The sequence below is a fragment of the Haliaeetus albicilla genome, chromosome 11, assembly GCF_947461875.1.
Source record: "Haliaeetus albicilla chromosome 11, bHalAlb1.1, whole genome shotgun sequence".
Lineage (NCBI taxonomy): Eukaryota > Metazoa > Chordata > Aves > Accipitriformes > Accipitridae > Haliaeetus > Haliaeetus albicilla.
Window position 1 is genome coordinate 33,727,003 of NC_091493.1, and position 13,314 is coordinate 33,740,316.

General features: G+C 40.3%; 1 protein-coding gene across 4 annotated transcripts in view; it reads right to left on the reverse strand.

Annotated features, from left to right (window-relative positions):
• Nucleotides 1-475: 475 nt before the first annotated feature.
• Nucleotides 476-13,314, reverse strand: part of SHTN1 (shootin 1) — a 66,844-nt gene continuing 54,005 nt past the window's right edge. For 2 of the 4 annotated variants that reach the window (XM_069797067.1, XM_069797069.1), the window contains 3 exons: nt 11,562-11,682; nt 10,457-10,640; nt 476-2,046 (listed from right to left, as the gene is read on the reverse strand). In XM_069797067.1, coding sequence (XP_069653168.1) covers nt 1,836-2,046; nt 10,457-10,640; nt 11,562-11,682 — 516 coding nt within the window. In that variant the 3' untranslated portion in view covers nt 476-1,835. Of the gene's footprint in view, nt 2,047-10,456; nt 10,641-11,289; nt 11,484-11,561; nt 11,683-13,314 lie in introns of those variants that run through there. The other 2 variants (XM_069797068.1, XM_069797070.1) reach the window with 2 other exon arrangements.

The window sequence follows — 13,314 nt, forward strand, 5'->3', positions numbered from 1 at the left end:
AAACCCCAAATGTAGGACACAAAGCTGTAATTGGCATCACTAGGAAGCTTGCTTCAGTCGGAGGCAGGGAATAACAAGTCAATTTCACAAGGTCTGGGAAACTTGTCAGGAGTCTTTTTAATAAGCAACAGTGAAAAGATAAATAATTTATGTCCTAGGTAACAAACAGTTTAAGTAAAAGAAATACTTCTTAAAAAACTTCTGGGTTTTGTATAATTTGGAAATTTGAACATAAAATACAGCAGCAATAATTTGAGGAAAAATACATATATAAAATGTTGCATTTTAAATTCAGTGTAACAGATACCCAAGTGAAAAAACCACCAGAACCAACCACCCCCCAGAAATGAAGATATCAATGAGAGACAAATTTCCCCAAGTTTAGGAATTATAATGTAGTTCAGTAATTAGATCAAGTCCAAGATTTTCGTAGCAAACATGCAAAAAACACCAAAAAAGATGTGAAACTACCACACTCGTTACTATACTTTTATTTTTAGGAAAAGCACCATAGTTGCATGCAGAGCCAAATCAACAAACTCAGAACATTCATCCTTCAGTGCTATTACTGTTTCAAATCATTAAATAAAAAATATTCCAAGTGCATTCAAGTACTTTACCACCCAATTTCAGTTAACACCAATCTTTAGGTAAATCCCTGATTACATTTGTTCATTCATTATAAAAGAACGAGATACTGTGTTGAATTTAAAAAGAGACTACAATGGAATGTGAATTGGCAGTGGAGCAAATCAATTACGTACCTATCTCACTGTCTTCACAGGCAATAAGGGCTGAGGGAAACTGGGATTTGTGTCATCAAATACAGACATCTAAAGTGTTACCTAGTAAAGAAATTAATGCCACCAGTGTGTACCAGGCTCAAAGCAAAGGCTTATTTGTTAGTGCTGCGAGCTTTCAGCTGGGAGTTCTCAAAATGTTGATTCCAGATAACTTGCAATCCTAGAATGACTGAATCCCAAATCTAATCCATACTCACGGGAGCCTAGGATAAGGTTTTTTTGCAGCAGCAGTAAACACAAACTCCGGTTGCAGCGGTTCCAAACTTCGCTATGTAACACTGAAAAAAATACCAGGAGGTAAGTCCTCCTCTGAAAAGCTTTTCATCCAAAGGAGAGCACCAATCTCAACCCACAGACTTCTGACTTTGGCTATCGTTACCAAAAGTCTTGGTACCAAATGACATGCTGCACTGCCTCTGCTTTTCAGTCTTTGGGCTAGCTGTCCACTGAGGAATCTGAAACAGAAATGTTATGCTTGTGCTTTTAATTTCCTCACAAAGGTGTGTGTGCAGACAGCAGTAAGGAGACCTACAAGATCTTGGTTTAAGTAGATATCAAAATATTTTTAAAGCAATGTGTCTAAACACTGATTTTTTAATAAGTAATAATACCCCTCATACTAAAGCTGATGCGTGTGTAATCACCTTCATAGGGTCTAACCCAAATGTGTCCAATTCATGAGGGATGCAAGGGGCTTCTAGCAAGCTTTAGAATGGACCTTTAACAAGGCAGCTTCTCAATAAAAGAATAATTTTAAAAGCCTTTTCAAATACAGTTTTAAAGTAAAGGTAACTGATTCTTATCTAAGAAAATAATAACCATTCCTGCAAAATTAAAATGGGAAAGGGATTCTGAGTGATACATAGTTATTTAATACTTTAATGCATATAACAAAACTGCATACAAAAGACCATTTCAATCTATATTATTGAAAACTGTTTGGAGTACAGACCGTAGCCCCTAGTAACACACCTAAGCAATTTACATGTCCAGATAATGACTCCCAAAAGTTACAGCCTTTCAGAATAACAATTAACAGTTAGAACTGTCTGTTTCTTTTATTTTCTCAACATTAGTTTCTTTATGTGGCAGCTTCCTTTTTTCTTCTTTCATTTTATTCTGATTCAGCGTGTTTTCAGACATCTGATCCCCACTGGTGGAAACAGGATCTAAAACTACAACGGATTCTGTCTCTTTTTCACTGCTAGAAGCTTTTCTTGTCAATTCTGTATGACTAGTTGATCTAAAGGAAAAAGAATAAAGTATATGAATACAGATAACAGTTCACATATTTGGGAGAAAGAATATAAATATACAGAAAAACATTTCTATTATTAGTAGCACGTATGACCAGGACAGGTCTACTACACTAGTAAATAGATTCATACATTTAACAGCAGTTACATACAGGTAGTAGCAAACAAAGTGCAACAGTCACATTACTCTTCCTGAATCATTTGTTAAGCTAGCCATGGAACATACTCAACAGGAAAAATGAACTCACAAAGCACTGAAAAAATCCTTAGACTTTGAAAGAATCAGTTTAAAGATAGTCTCAGGAATTTATTTTCCCTCTGCTCATCTGAGAGCTGGATTTAGGTTCCCCATAGAGAAAATGCTACCAGTTCCTGTAGTCTGTAGGCTAACAGTCCTGCAGCCTGAAAGGAGAACGCGGCTTCTCCTCCACACCTCCGTCCCAGAGCAGCTTGCGCAGGGCTTTCCCTGTACTACACTCTACACTAGGGCAGGGAGGTAGAGGCAGCGTAACCAGATTTTCCGCTGTGGCTCGGCACCAACGGGCTGCTCATGGTCTCACTGGGAGAGTGCAAATGATTTCTGAAAATTCACCGACTGGATTTTCTGAAATACAGAGGGCGTTAGACCTACATTCTGTACTGCAGAAATGGGGTTACGTCTTGATTGCTTGCAGTGCAGGGATTCTTGCAGATAAAAAGCCCTCCGAGCGGGGAGAGAGGAAGGAAAGGTCAGAGACACCAGGGTTATTTGTAGAGGCTCTGGCATCGTGCTATAAACAGTAAAAGCACTCGTCTATATTCAAAAGCTTTGTACTACTGTTGAAAACATGCAGGCAAATCCTTAGATTAGCTAGAATGCACCAGCAGAGAACAAGGCAAACACCGGGAAAGCACGACCTGAACAAGTCGCAGATCGGGGTCCTTCAGCTGCCGTCGTAACGCTGCTGTACGGGCAGGCAGGCAGCTTGGAAGCGTGGGCTCACACCTCCTCCGCCGCGCTCCCCAGACCCCGCCGCCCCGTGCGCCCGAGGGCACGTAACCAGGCATGCTTCCAGAGGGCAGTCACACGCGCGCGCTGGGCCCATCTTTAGGCAGGGCCTTACACATCAGCATGAACACCGTATAGATGTCCACGCCAACACAGCTACGACCACCAAACTGGGCAAGCGCAAAAAACCCTAGTGCAGCGAGGTCCCACACGCACCCGTGGGTGTGTGGCTCCGCTCTCCTGGGAAGGCTGAATGTAGAGCTGCTGAAGGCAACTGCATTTGCTAGTCCAGAGCCTTTTATTTTTATTTTTTTTAATTTTTTATGCTTACTCATAAGGAACAGCCTTCCGTACTGCTAAGATAACACCCTTGAAAGGAAAAAGTAGAACCAACTAGAGGCCAGCGAAAGAAATTCAGCTACTGGATCCATCTGCTATGAACTGCCCTTTATTGTGACAGTCTTTGTCCTGGAGAAAATGACAAAGAAAAAAGAGGTCACCCCACTCAACAATTAGAGCACAGGGCGGAGAATGTACTGGCTCCCACCTGACGGGGAGAGAGTAAATGTACAGGTTAAAAACAAATAAATAATCACAGATACAACAATTGTTGCACTTTCCATTTCAGGAAGAATTTACTCAGCTTGCTACTGAAGCACTGGATATAGCAAATGAAATTCCATGTTCAAGCTTTAATTACAGGAATTGTCTCTAATGTTAGAACTTTGGTGTAAGTTAATTAATGCAGAAATTGGTGCTAATAGATACAGTTTCAGACTCATTTGATTATCATCAGAAGCCAGTGATTTCATAAGGAAAATAATGCTTATTTTATGCGAAAGTTGCCAATCATTCCAGAAAATACAAGGTGGGGTATTTTGAATGTTACAGCAAATTAAACTTTTTAAAGCAGTGTAACCAGAAGAGGGTTATTTTAAAAAGTGCTACCTCTGAAAAGCTGATTGCCCAACACTATAAAAATGGTCACAGCCATAAATGCCAAGTTCATTTTTATTTCACTTTGGAGGTAACTATCTTTCAAATCCCAACAGCTGGACTATTTAATACAATCTGGTGAATCAAAGTATAATTCTTCACTGGGCTCACAGTGGGGAGTCTGCATTAGTGTATGGCAGCATTCCAACAACTGATGCACAGCCAAACGCTCTGAAGTCTGTTTCATTTATAACAAAAATGGATAAAATGGCAATCATATTTACCACCTTCAAAGGACAGAAAAATGAAAGATGTCGATATAAAGTAGTTTAATGGAGAAAACCAGTGATTAAATCAGCGTTTCAAGCATAAAAATAAGAATTACTGTTCAGACTTCCTTGTACTAGCATTCCCTTCTTCAAATCCTTTACACTGTTGCAGCACCAGCCTGACAGTGCTGCTGTTACAGCTGAGGCATTGTTAAAAATTATTAACCCTGTTTATCAGGTATTCATGGCTCATTTTCAATAGTTTGTCAAGAGCCGAATGCAGACATAATAAAGTTTCAGTGCAAGAATGAACATAATTTTGGTGCTCCCTTTCAAAAAACAGGTTTTACTGCTACAAATAAAGCTGGGAAAAGCAATTAGTACAGATACAGTTAGCCACAGTTTTGAACAATTACAAATTTGTCCAGCCAAAGTATTTGCATTTAGTTCTATGCAAAGCTCTTCCCTCATTAAGATTGTTAATGTTGTTATCAGTATTCTTGTTATTTGTCCAACTATATACATAAGCCAGAAATTGAAAACCTAGTTCTGTTGTACCCATTCATACGTAATTGTTCATAAGTCTGCGTATATTTTTATGACTAAACACATAAAATTTGTACTGTGAAATCCAGATTTAGATGATAAATGCATTTTAGATTAATTGTATGGGATGTGCAAAGTCCCATGCAGTACTGAGGGCTGCTTGTGATATAAGAGTATCAAAAGCGATATATTCTATTTATATAGTTACGGAAGCTACAGAAGGTGTAAAAATAAAGGGTTACGCCTGACAGGCCATCTGTGAACTAGTACTGCCATACCCTTTGTAAATAATTTACAGTAGGAGTACAAAAGGACAAACTAAGGATTGGATTGTCCCCTGAGACTTGGATTTTCTTCGTTTCCTCTGGTTAATATTATAATCTTGGTATTATTTAACCTTGCTTGGTGCTCTATTCGTGAAATCATTGTAATATGTTTCCATTAGAAACCAGAATTTTGTGTAAATATAATGGAAAATTTTATTGGATGAAGTCCCATCCAATTTTCTAACTATATGTAAAAGCAGAAAGCTAAAGGAAACCATTCAAGGAAAACACTGTAGGGAAATCTGTGGGGTTTGCAGCATATTTAGAAAATACTGTCAAAAATCTGTTCCAACAAAGACTGGTTTTGCAAGTACGTAGCATAGGCAGGGGAGACTCCATGCAGATACTTACTGCCTGGAATCTGAGATGGTACGAATGAATTAATTTCTGCTACAAAAGCTGCTACTAACATGGCATCAAATTAGTGTACTTTGTCTTTCAGTGAGCTCCCTAATCTAGTGCCATCATCCATCTTCAAAGCCAAATTGCTTTCAAAACCAAAATAAAACTCAACCGGTGCTATTCCTTACTCGCCAAAAGATGAGATCTGAAGCATTAAGCTAATTTGACGGTTGCTCACCACCAGTTGCTTCTTTATATCATTTAAAAACCATGCCTCCATGTCAATTATAGCTTCCTCTTTGCCTAACTACCTCCCACCCTGACCCCAGCATTCCCATTTTCCTACAAGATCCCCATAACTGAGGACAAACATCCCTTGTGCAATAAAGCTCACACTCCAATCTGTATGTCCTTTCCAAACTACCACGCTAGGAGGGTTTGCCAAGTAACAACAGCTCGCCTGTCCTGTGTCAGACCCGGACCAACCAGCCCACGGTGTCAGGCTGTACAGGAGAGTGGGTCTCAGCTCAGCGGAGTGCCGTCGTGGTCTGTCCGGGGCATGCCAGACCACAAGAGGCGAGTCAATTTTATCCTCAGTCAAAAACCTTTATTGAGAATAAAAGCTGAACTGCAGATGTGTTTATTAAATATCTTAGAATTCTTAACAAGGCAGGGGAATACAACTGACAGGACCAAAGGCTAATACCGAACAACAGTAAAAAATAACACCAATTCCAAGTCTTGAAAGTCTTCAATGAATAGAAAATTCCATCACACTACAGTATTTGTCAAAAATAAATTACAGGGAATACAAACAGTGACACTAGTGAATTAGTCTGTTGGTCCCCCCCCTCTGATAGTACCAGTACTATCTATAACACCAGGCATCTGTGAAGAAAGTGCAAGAAACCTTCTCTGTTTCAGGAATGCCCCTGCTAAATCTAGCTGAGTAGAAAGGTGGTCAACATTGCAGCGAGTAGAACGGAACTGCAATCTTCAGTATGGAAATTGTTCCCATTTTTAGGTGCTTTTTTGAAAGTGCTCAAAAAGATTGGCAAATTCATTTAAATGAGGGATCTTGGAGAGCTTCTACCTGCACTGAGAGAGCACACAAAAAGTACACTCTAAGAAAAACGCGTGACAGTAGCTTTTAAAACAGTTAAAACTGAGGAGACCCCAAACTTCCAGAACATCCCATTGTTTTCTTCATTTGTTGTTCAAACTAAATTGCCCATGTTCAAGCTGCACTGGAAAACCTTTGCAGTTCTGTCTAGCTGAGGCTGAGCTGCTTCCCGCAGAGCTGGTAGATGATTCAGAGGTACTAAGATTACAGCCAGGAGAAGGAGGACAAATCCTTTAATTGTATAAAATCATCAGATTAAGACTAACCCGCTCTGTGGTTCACTGTGTTAGCGGAGAACTCTGCTGCCCAGAAACAAAATGTTTACAAAGTGCTGGAAAAAAAACCCCAAACCCAAAACCCAGGGGCAGAGCCAGACACACCTTTCCCTTCTGTGTCTACACACCGCAGGGAGTCAGGGGAACTCTCTTTGCTCCTAAGGGAACTAAATTGTCACCTATTCTCTTCTAAGCAATTGTCACAGAATTACACTCATGCTGGGTTAAACATTTGGGAAGAGATTTGCAGAGGAAGTTACCTGAATACTGAGGTAAGGCCTCAATTTCCCTACAGGACACACATTATTGATGTCTTCCCCCTCAGCACCACCTCAGCAAAACCACACATTCCAAATCACCTCCTTAATGGCTTCAAACCCTTCTTCTAACAATCTCCTACGCTGAAATAACAGCTCACCTAGTGGTTCGAAACCCAAATTTTTCTTCTGAATTAAGTTCTCCGAGCTATCATCACTTAGTGTGGTTACAGGAAAGTTTCAGAATCAACCGGTATTTGTCAACGTTACAACCCTTTTCCACAACCCCTCCTTTGGCTACTGACACAAGTGGCCCAGCTGATTCAGCTGGAGTCCAGTGCTTTGGTAACGCTTAACCACAGGAGTAACCACGTTAGGTGCGGAGGCCTACCTCAGCCAAAGACTGAAATTCCTTACCCTGTGTGCATTTAGGTTGGATCGTCACTGACTCGGGGGTGGGGAGGATCCAGGGGTTTACTCAATGAGCTGACTTCTGTCTACATGCTGTTCACAGGTATATTTTCAAGACTGGGTCTTTTTCAAAGGCGTCCCCTTCTTTCTCCACGAGAACAGGTGTGCTGAACTGTTACTCAATGTGAATAAAGAATGATGAATAGGGCTGTTTGCATTTAAATGTCTGTATTACCTCCTCCTTCAGATTACAAGACTTAATAAATGGATGTTGCAGCAAAGAGAGATACCTCGTGCACAACTATTCCTAAGGTTTTCTATAGGAAGCTGTACATTAAAATCCAGGTGAAGAAAAAAGAATAAACACTGCACTGCAAGAGACATCTGGTAATTATTAGACATGTAATCCTCTACTGTGCTATAAAAGGTTTGCTTAGCTGCTGCAAACAGTTGAAGCAGGTCACACCTTTGTCAGTTCTCAAGGAATTGCAAATGATGAGACAGCTGCATCCTTTTACCTCAGGTGTGAATACGGAGAAGAAGAGCCACAATAAATCTTTTGTATGCCTTTGTCATTTAGGGTATCTGGTCAAAGCAGCGTACTGTTTGTTTAGTTAACACAGCCTACTTTAGGAAATAGTGTGGTGCAACAGGAGCAGATGCGTAGAGGGAAACAGCCTGTGTTTCAGACCCATGTCCTCATAACACACGTTTCAGGGGGGTTATTCACTGACCGAGCTCTCTTGTGGCCCCTGGGCCAGTCATTAAAGGCTGGATCATGTCTTCTGGTTTAGTTTCACTCACCTAATGAATCCAGGGATCCAGTTTATGCACTAAGACCACTCCAGGATACAAACCAAAGCATAGCAAATGGGGACAATAGGGAGATTTGCTTCAGAAGTGCTCTGCTGATCCAAACTAAACTGCTAGTATAGCTGTACCCAGGGAAGCCCAGAAAACTGCCTAATTAGAGAGCCAAGTTGTCAGACATGTTAAGACAAATGAACTTCCTTCTGATATCTGCTTCAAATGAGCCCTGTTTCAAAACAGCGCTTGCACACCTTGGAGTCTGGAGGCTGCTTCTACTAACCTTTGCTGCAAACAGTACCCAGGAGAAAAAAGAAAAGTAACTGCACTTCAACATGGTATGAAGCATCTAGGTTATTTCTGCTCCTCCCTGCCAGCCCAGCAGCAGAAGAGTATGAGAGCCCCAGCACCTTCCCTCTCACTGGAAAACCATCCTCAACAATCAGCCTTTCCCATTAAGCAGGTTTACACCAGTGACTGATGCAAAGCAGCCCTGCAGCACTAAGGAATCTGGCCCAGCACATTTGTTTTAAGGCTTTAAACAGATAAATTAAAGTGAAATGTGTCTTTTAGGATGTCACTGTATAGGCAAGCTGAGAAATAAATTGAGCTTCACATATGCTTTTATAACACATAACAACTGTGACTGTCAACACAAGATCCTTTTCACTGTCAATTCACCATGCATTCTGTGAGACCTTGGGGCCTGCAATTATTTCATTTCCTTTCTTGTAAATGCAATTTCCACTTAGTTTGGTGGAATAAAGGTAGGCAAAAGGTGGTAGGAGTTGCTGTATTTTCTGATTAAGGTTATCTGCTCAACATTGTAGAAATCCACAAACTACAAACACAGTATTTTTCAAGAAGAACCTCACCTTTCTGTCAGGGTAGCAGTTCAAGAAAATGCAATGGCATTATTCATGTCAAATTAACTGTTTAACAAATCTTCATCTTTCTGATTAAATTAAAATGAAGATCATCTTTCTTCTAAGGATACTTAAATGAAATAAAAGGGGAAAACACATATGATTGGAAAAGGCATTCTGCTTTTAAAACTTGGTGCAAATTAAAGAAAATTGTAGAGCATAACAGGAAATTGGGCTCTTTATCCATTCAAAAATAAATGATAAAAGTACCTGCGGAGAGCGAAGTAAATATCAGTTCATAAGAATAGATGTGAACTGAATTTCCAGTTCATTTGTTGTGACTTACTCTTTTGAACCAAGCAACAGACACTTGCTAGAATTGGTACTGGTGGTATGTTTTAACTGATAGAGCAGGAAATCAGCGGTTTAATTAGCCATGATTACAATATTCTGCTGATCTGATTTGTCTCATCTATTTCCTTTTCTTGAAGTGACAAACCAACAAACAACCTGGCAAGGCAACTGAAGCAAGTGCACAGCCTAAGTTCAAAAGGAGCTTGGTATTGTAAAACAAACCAATCCTCCGTGGATCTGTCAGAAATAAATATTTCTGAAGCAGGTTTAACTCTTTGATGCTTAACTGGCACCTTGGGTCTTCAAACTGTTGTGACGAAAGATTATTCTGCCACCTGTGCAAATGCAGCACTAACTGTATTTTTTGTTTTTGAAGAATCTTAATCTTGAGATTTCAAGGTAATTCAGAATTTTTAGCAACAAACATTTAAAAGTAATAGTCAGGACTTGTTTTGGTCCAACAGATACTGCCCCACACACCTGCATATAGACCAATATGACTTACATGACTCTATTTTTCACCATATCATCCTAGAATGACCTTTTTTTTAAATCAAGACTTAACTGTATAATTATCATCCCTCTTCTCTTCAGGATATGGAAAAAAACCCTCAACCTTGCTATTCCTTAAAAACTCTTTGAGTTCTTTTTTTTGGCAGAGAAGATGAACTTTTTTTTTGAAGAATGTTCACAGATTTTATAGGAAAAGAACTTTATTACAGAGAGTTTGATTTCTACCTCCATGTGAGGCTGCAAATTATTTAAGGAGTCAGTGGTAAACAGCTGCAGACTGTACATTTATCCTGTTAACCAAATTTGCTATTAAATCACTTTCAAAATGCACCAGCTAAACAGATCTGGTACTCAAATATATCTAGAAATCCATATTCTACTTACTGTAATGTAGGCTTGAAGCCCGTGACACCCTTAAGCTGGTTAGAGACAGGACCTGAGTCAGGTACTTTGGAACTGAATTCCGTCTCCAGGTCTTTCTTGTTCAACGCTGTTTGTGCAGCACTGGCTCCCAAACCTAGCACAGGCAGAGATTTTGATTCTGATGTGGCCAAGGTTCCAGTGGGACCTAAAACCCAAAGAAAGTTTAATGCTTCTGTTATCCGGATTGACTGGTCTAGAAACAACAAATAAGCACAGCAGAATTCAAGCTAACTGCTTGGAATTTTAACGAACAGCATCCAGTGCATGCAGAGTATCAAAATACTGTATTTGCAGCTTCTGCTCTCCCCACCAGGATTAACCCTTTCTTGTACCACAAGCAGGGCTTGCTATATTGACACAGTCATGCACTCAGTCCCCTTGCCTTCTGGGATGGTAAGTCCTGCTGCCCACACAGCGCTACCAAGTCACAACTTGCCAGTGCTCTCTCAGCCTGAAGTGCAACTGGAGCAAGAGCCAGCCCAATGACAAAAAAGCCTGTTCTCATACTAATGAGAAGTCAGTGAACTGTCTACCTACAAAGTCCAAGCTAAAACCATACAGTGACATTAAAACCAGCCACATCTGCATCGACTATGGCATGCACTTACACTTGCACAGACTGTGTTTCTAGCCAGGCAGAACATTAACGGGTTCTTACCGATGATGATAGTAAAGCATAGCTTTAAAAACTGCAGGCGCTTGCTCTGCAGAAGAGGTTAATTCAAAACATTAGTCCTAAATCCTCATTTCTCTGGTTACCATTACTTTCAAGAGTATTTTCACAGTAGGCTCACACTATTAGCTCCAATAACAATGTCTGAGCTCCAGGCAGGACAGAGGAACCTGTGTATATACGGCTGTGTGCGCAGAAAATCCTGACAGAGGCATCTCTTGGAGAAAATGGGGATGAAAAGCGACAGGTGTGATGGGGAAGTGAGTCACTGTAGAAGTAAGCAGGGTTCTCCGTAATGGCTGAAATGGCAATGGTCTGGAAAAGAAAGTAAAGCTTCAAGAGTCACTTAATGCAGGGAGAGGAAGAGGACTACAAAGGAGTCCAGCCACTTACTGCCACTGTCCTGGTCAGTGGTTACTTTCCGGCGTCGCAGAACTCGTTCCAGCTCTGTTTCACTGCTGTCTGTTTCAAGGGACTTCAAGCTTCGGGAACTAGTTGATTTATTCAATGTTTCCTAAAGCAAGAAATAGGCATGAAAAGCTCTCTGAGGACCTATTATGCCTTGCCAAACATCTCACGTGCACAACGCAAGAACCTTTTAAACTGCAGAAAAGCAACTGCAGTTCTAGACCGGTGTGCAAAGCTCTTCCATTAGTACAACAGCGAGCATCTGGGGATTGGCTCACCAGTCTTCCCTCCCCTTACTTGGATTTCCCACTTTAGAGATTAACCATACTTACCTACACATTAGAGGGTTGATATCAGGCTTGAGAGAGATGCTCTGGATCACTACTGAACAAATTCTGATGTTTGCAGGGAACTGCCAATTTCCTCCATCTTAATATTTAAAGGATCTTAAAAAACTGCTACAGCGTTATCATGCCCATAATTAACCTCTATTAGCAAAAAGCCAAAGATCCATATTTTACGGCTCCAGCATGTTTTATATTTTAGCGTGGTCCTTTGTTGCTGCATCCTGGTGTGCACACGTATCTGTAGAAGTCAGTACGTACTAGCTGCAACTGCAGCATGTCATTATATCCTATAATCCAGCTGATCTGTCATAAACCTGACCCTATATCCACATACTTCATGGTTTCTCTTACGCAGAGAGTTAGATCTCAAGTTGAAACAGTTTTTTTATACATACAAAATAGAAACGCATGCTACTGCTGCCTTATGCCAAGGTTAGTATTTTGTATCAGTGAAGCTGCAAGCCCAGCAGCACTTTTCTTAAAGGGGGGGAGGGGGCAAAGGCTTTAATCAAAGCCTGAAACCTCCCAAACTTGCCCACAGGAATTTTAACATGCACATAGTGCATACTGCATGCATTTCCCAACTGACAAGAGTCAGTTACTGGATCAGCACCCACTTGACTGTAAAATTTCCCCAAAATGTTTACAATGCAACTGAAAATTTGGGACCCATATGCTATTTCATTCTCCCTCTGAGTCTTGCCATCTTTAGCAATGCCCAGGAATCCTGTTTATTCAGCCTTCCAAAACGTGTCAGACTTGTATAGAATTTTTCCAGAGCTTAAATAACATATTCTTAACATCTTTTGTTGACAAGCACATAACTTCTGAGCAGAAATAGCAAATGACAAAGGAAATGGCATCACAAGTTGCAAAAGCTGTGCTACTTTCAGGATCCCAGCAAAGTAACTCTAATTCTAATTCTTCACCCCTGCCCCCAAATTAAAATATTTTCTTTACCAACTATTTGAAATTTAACTGAGAAGGTACATTATTAATTAGTAGTATGCTCCAGATCTGTACAAATGTACATGTACGAAAGCAACTTGAACAACGAGTCACTCAAACTCTGCAATTTGCAGAACATAAATGTGTTTTGTTTGTAACAACTATATGGAGGTCTACATGAAATGCATAATTAGCATAGTAACAACAAACGTTTACTCCATCACATCCCACCCCCATGTTTGTTGTCTGACTGTGCATAATGATTGGTCTCAAGAATAGACTGGAATTGGATTTTACACAGTTTGTCTTATACTGCAAATATCCTGAAGGGCTCAAAAGCAACAAGCTAGATACAGAAGTACAGTGACTGCAGGTTTCTCTCTGCTTCCCCTGAGTACATAATCAAGTCTCCCCTAATGGCAGTGATACAGTGTCAAAGAAAT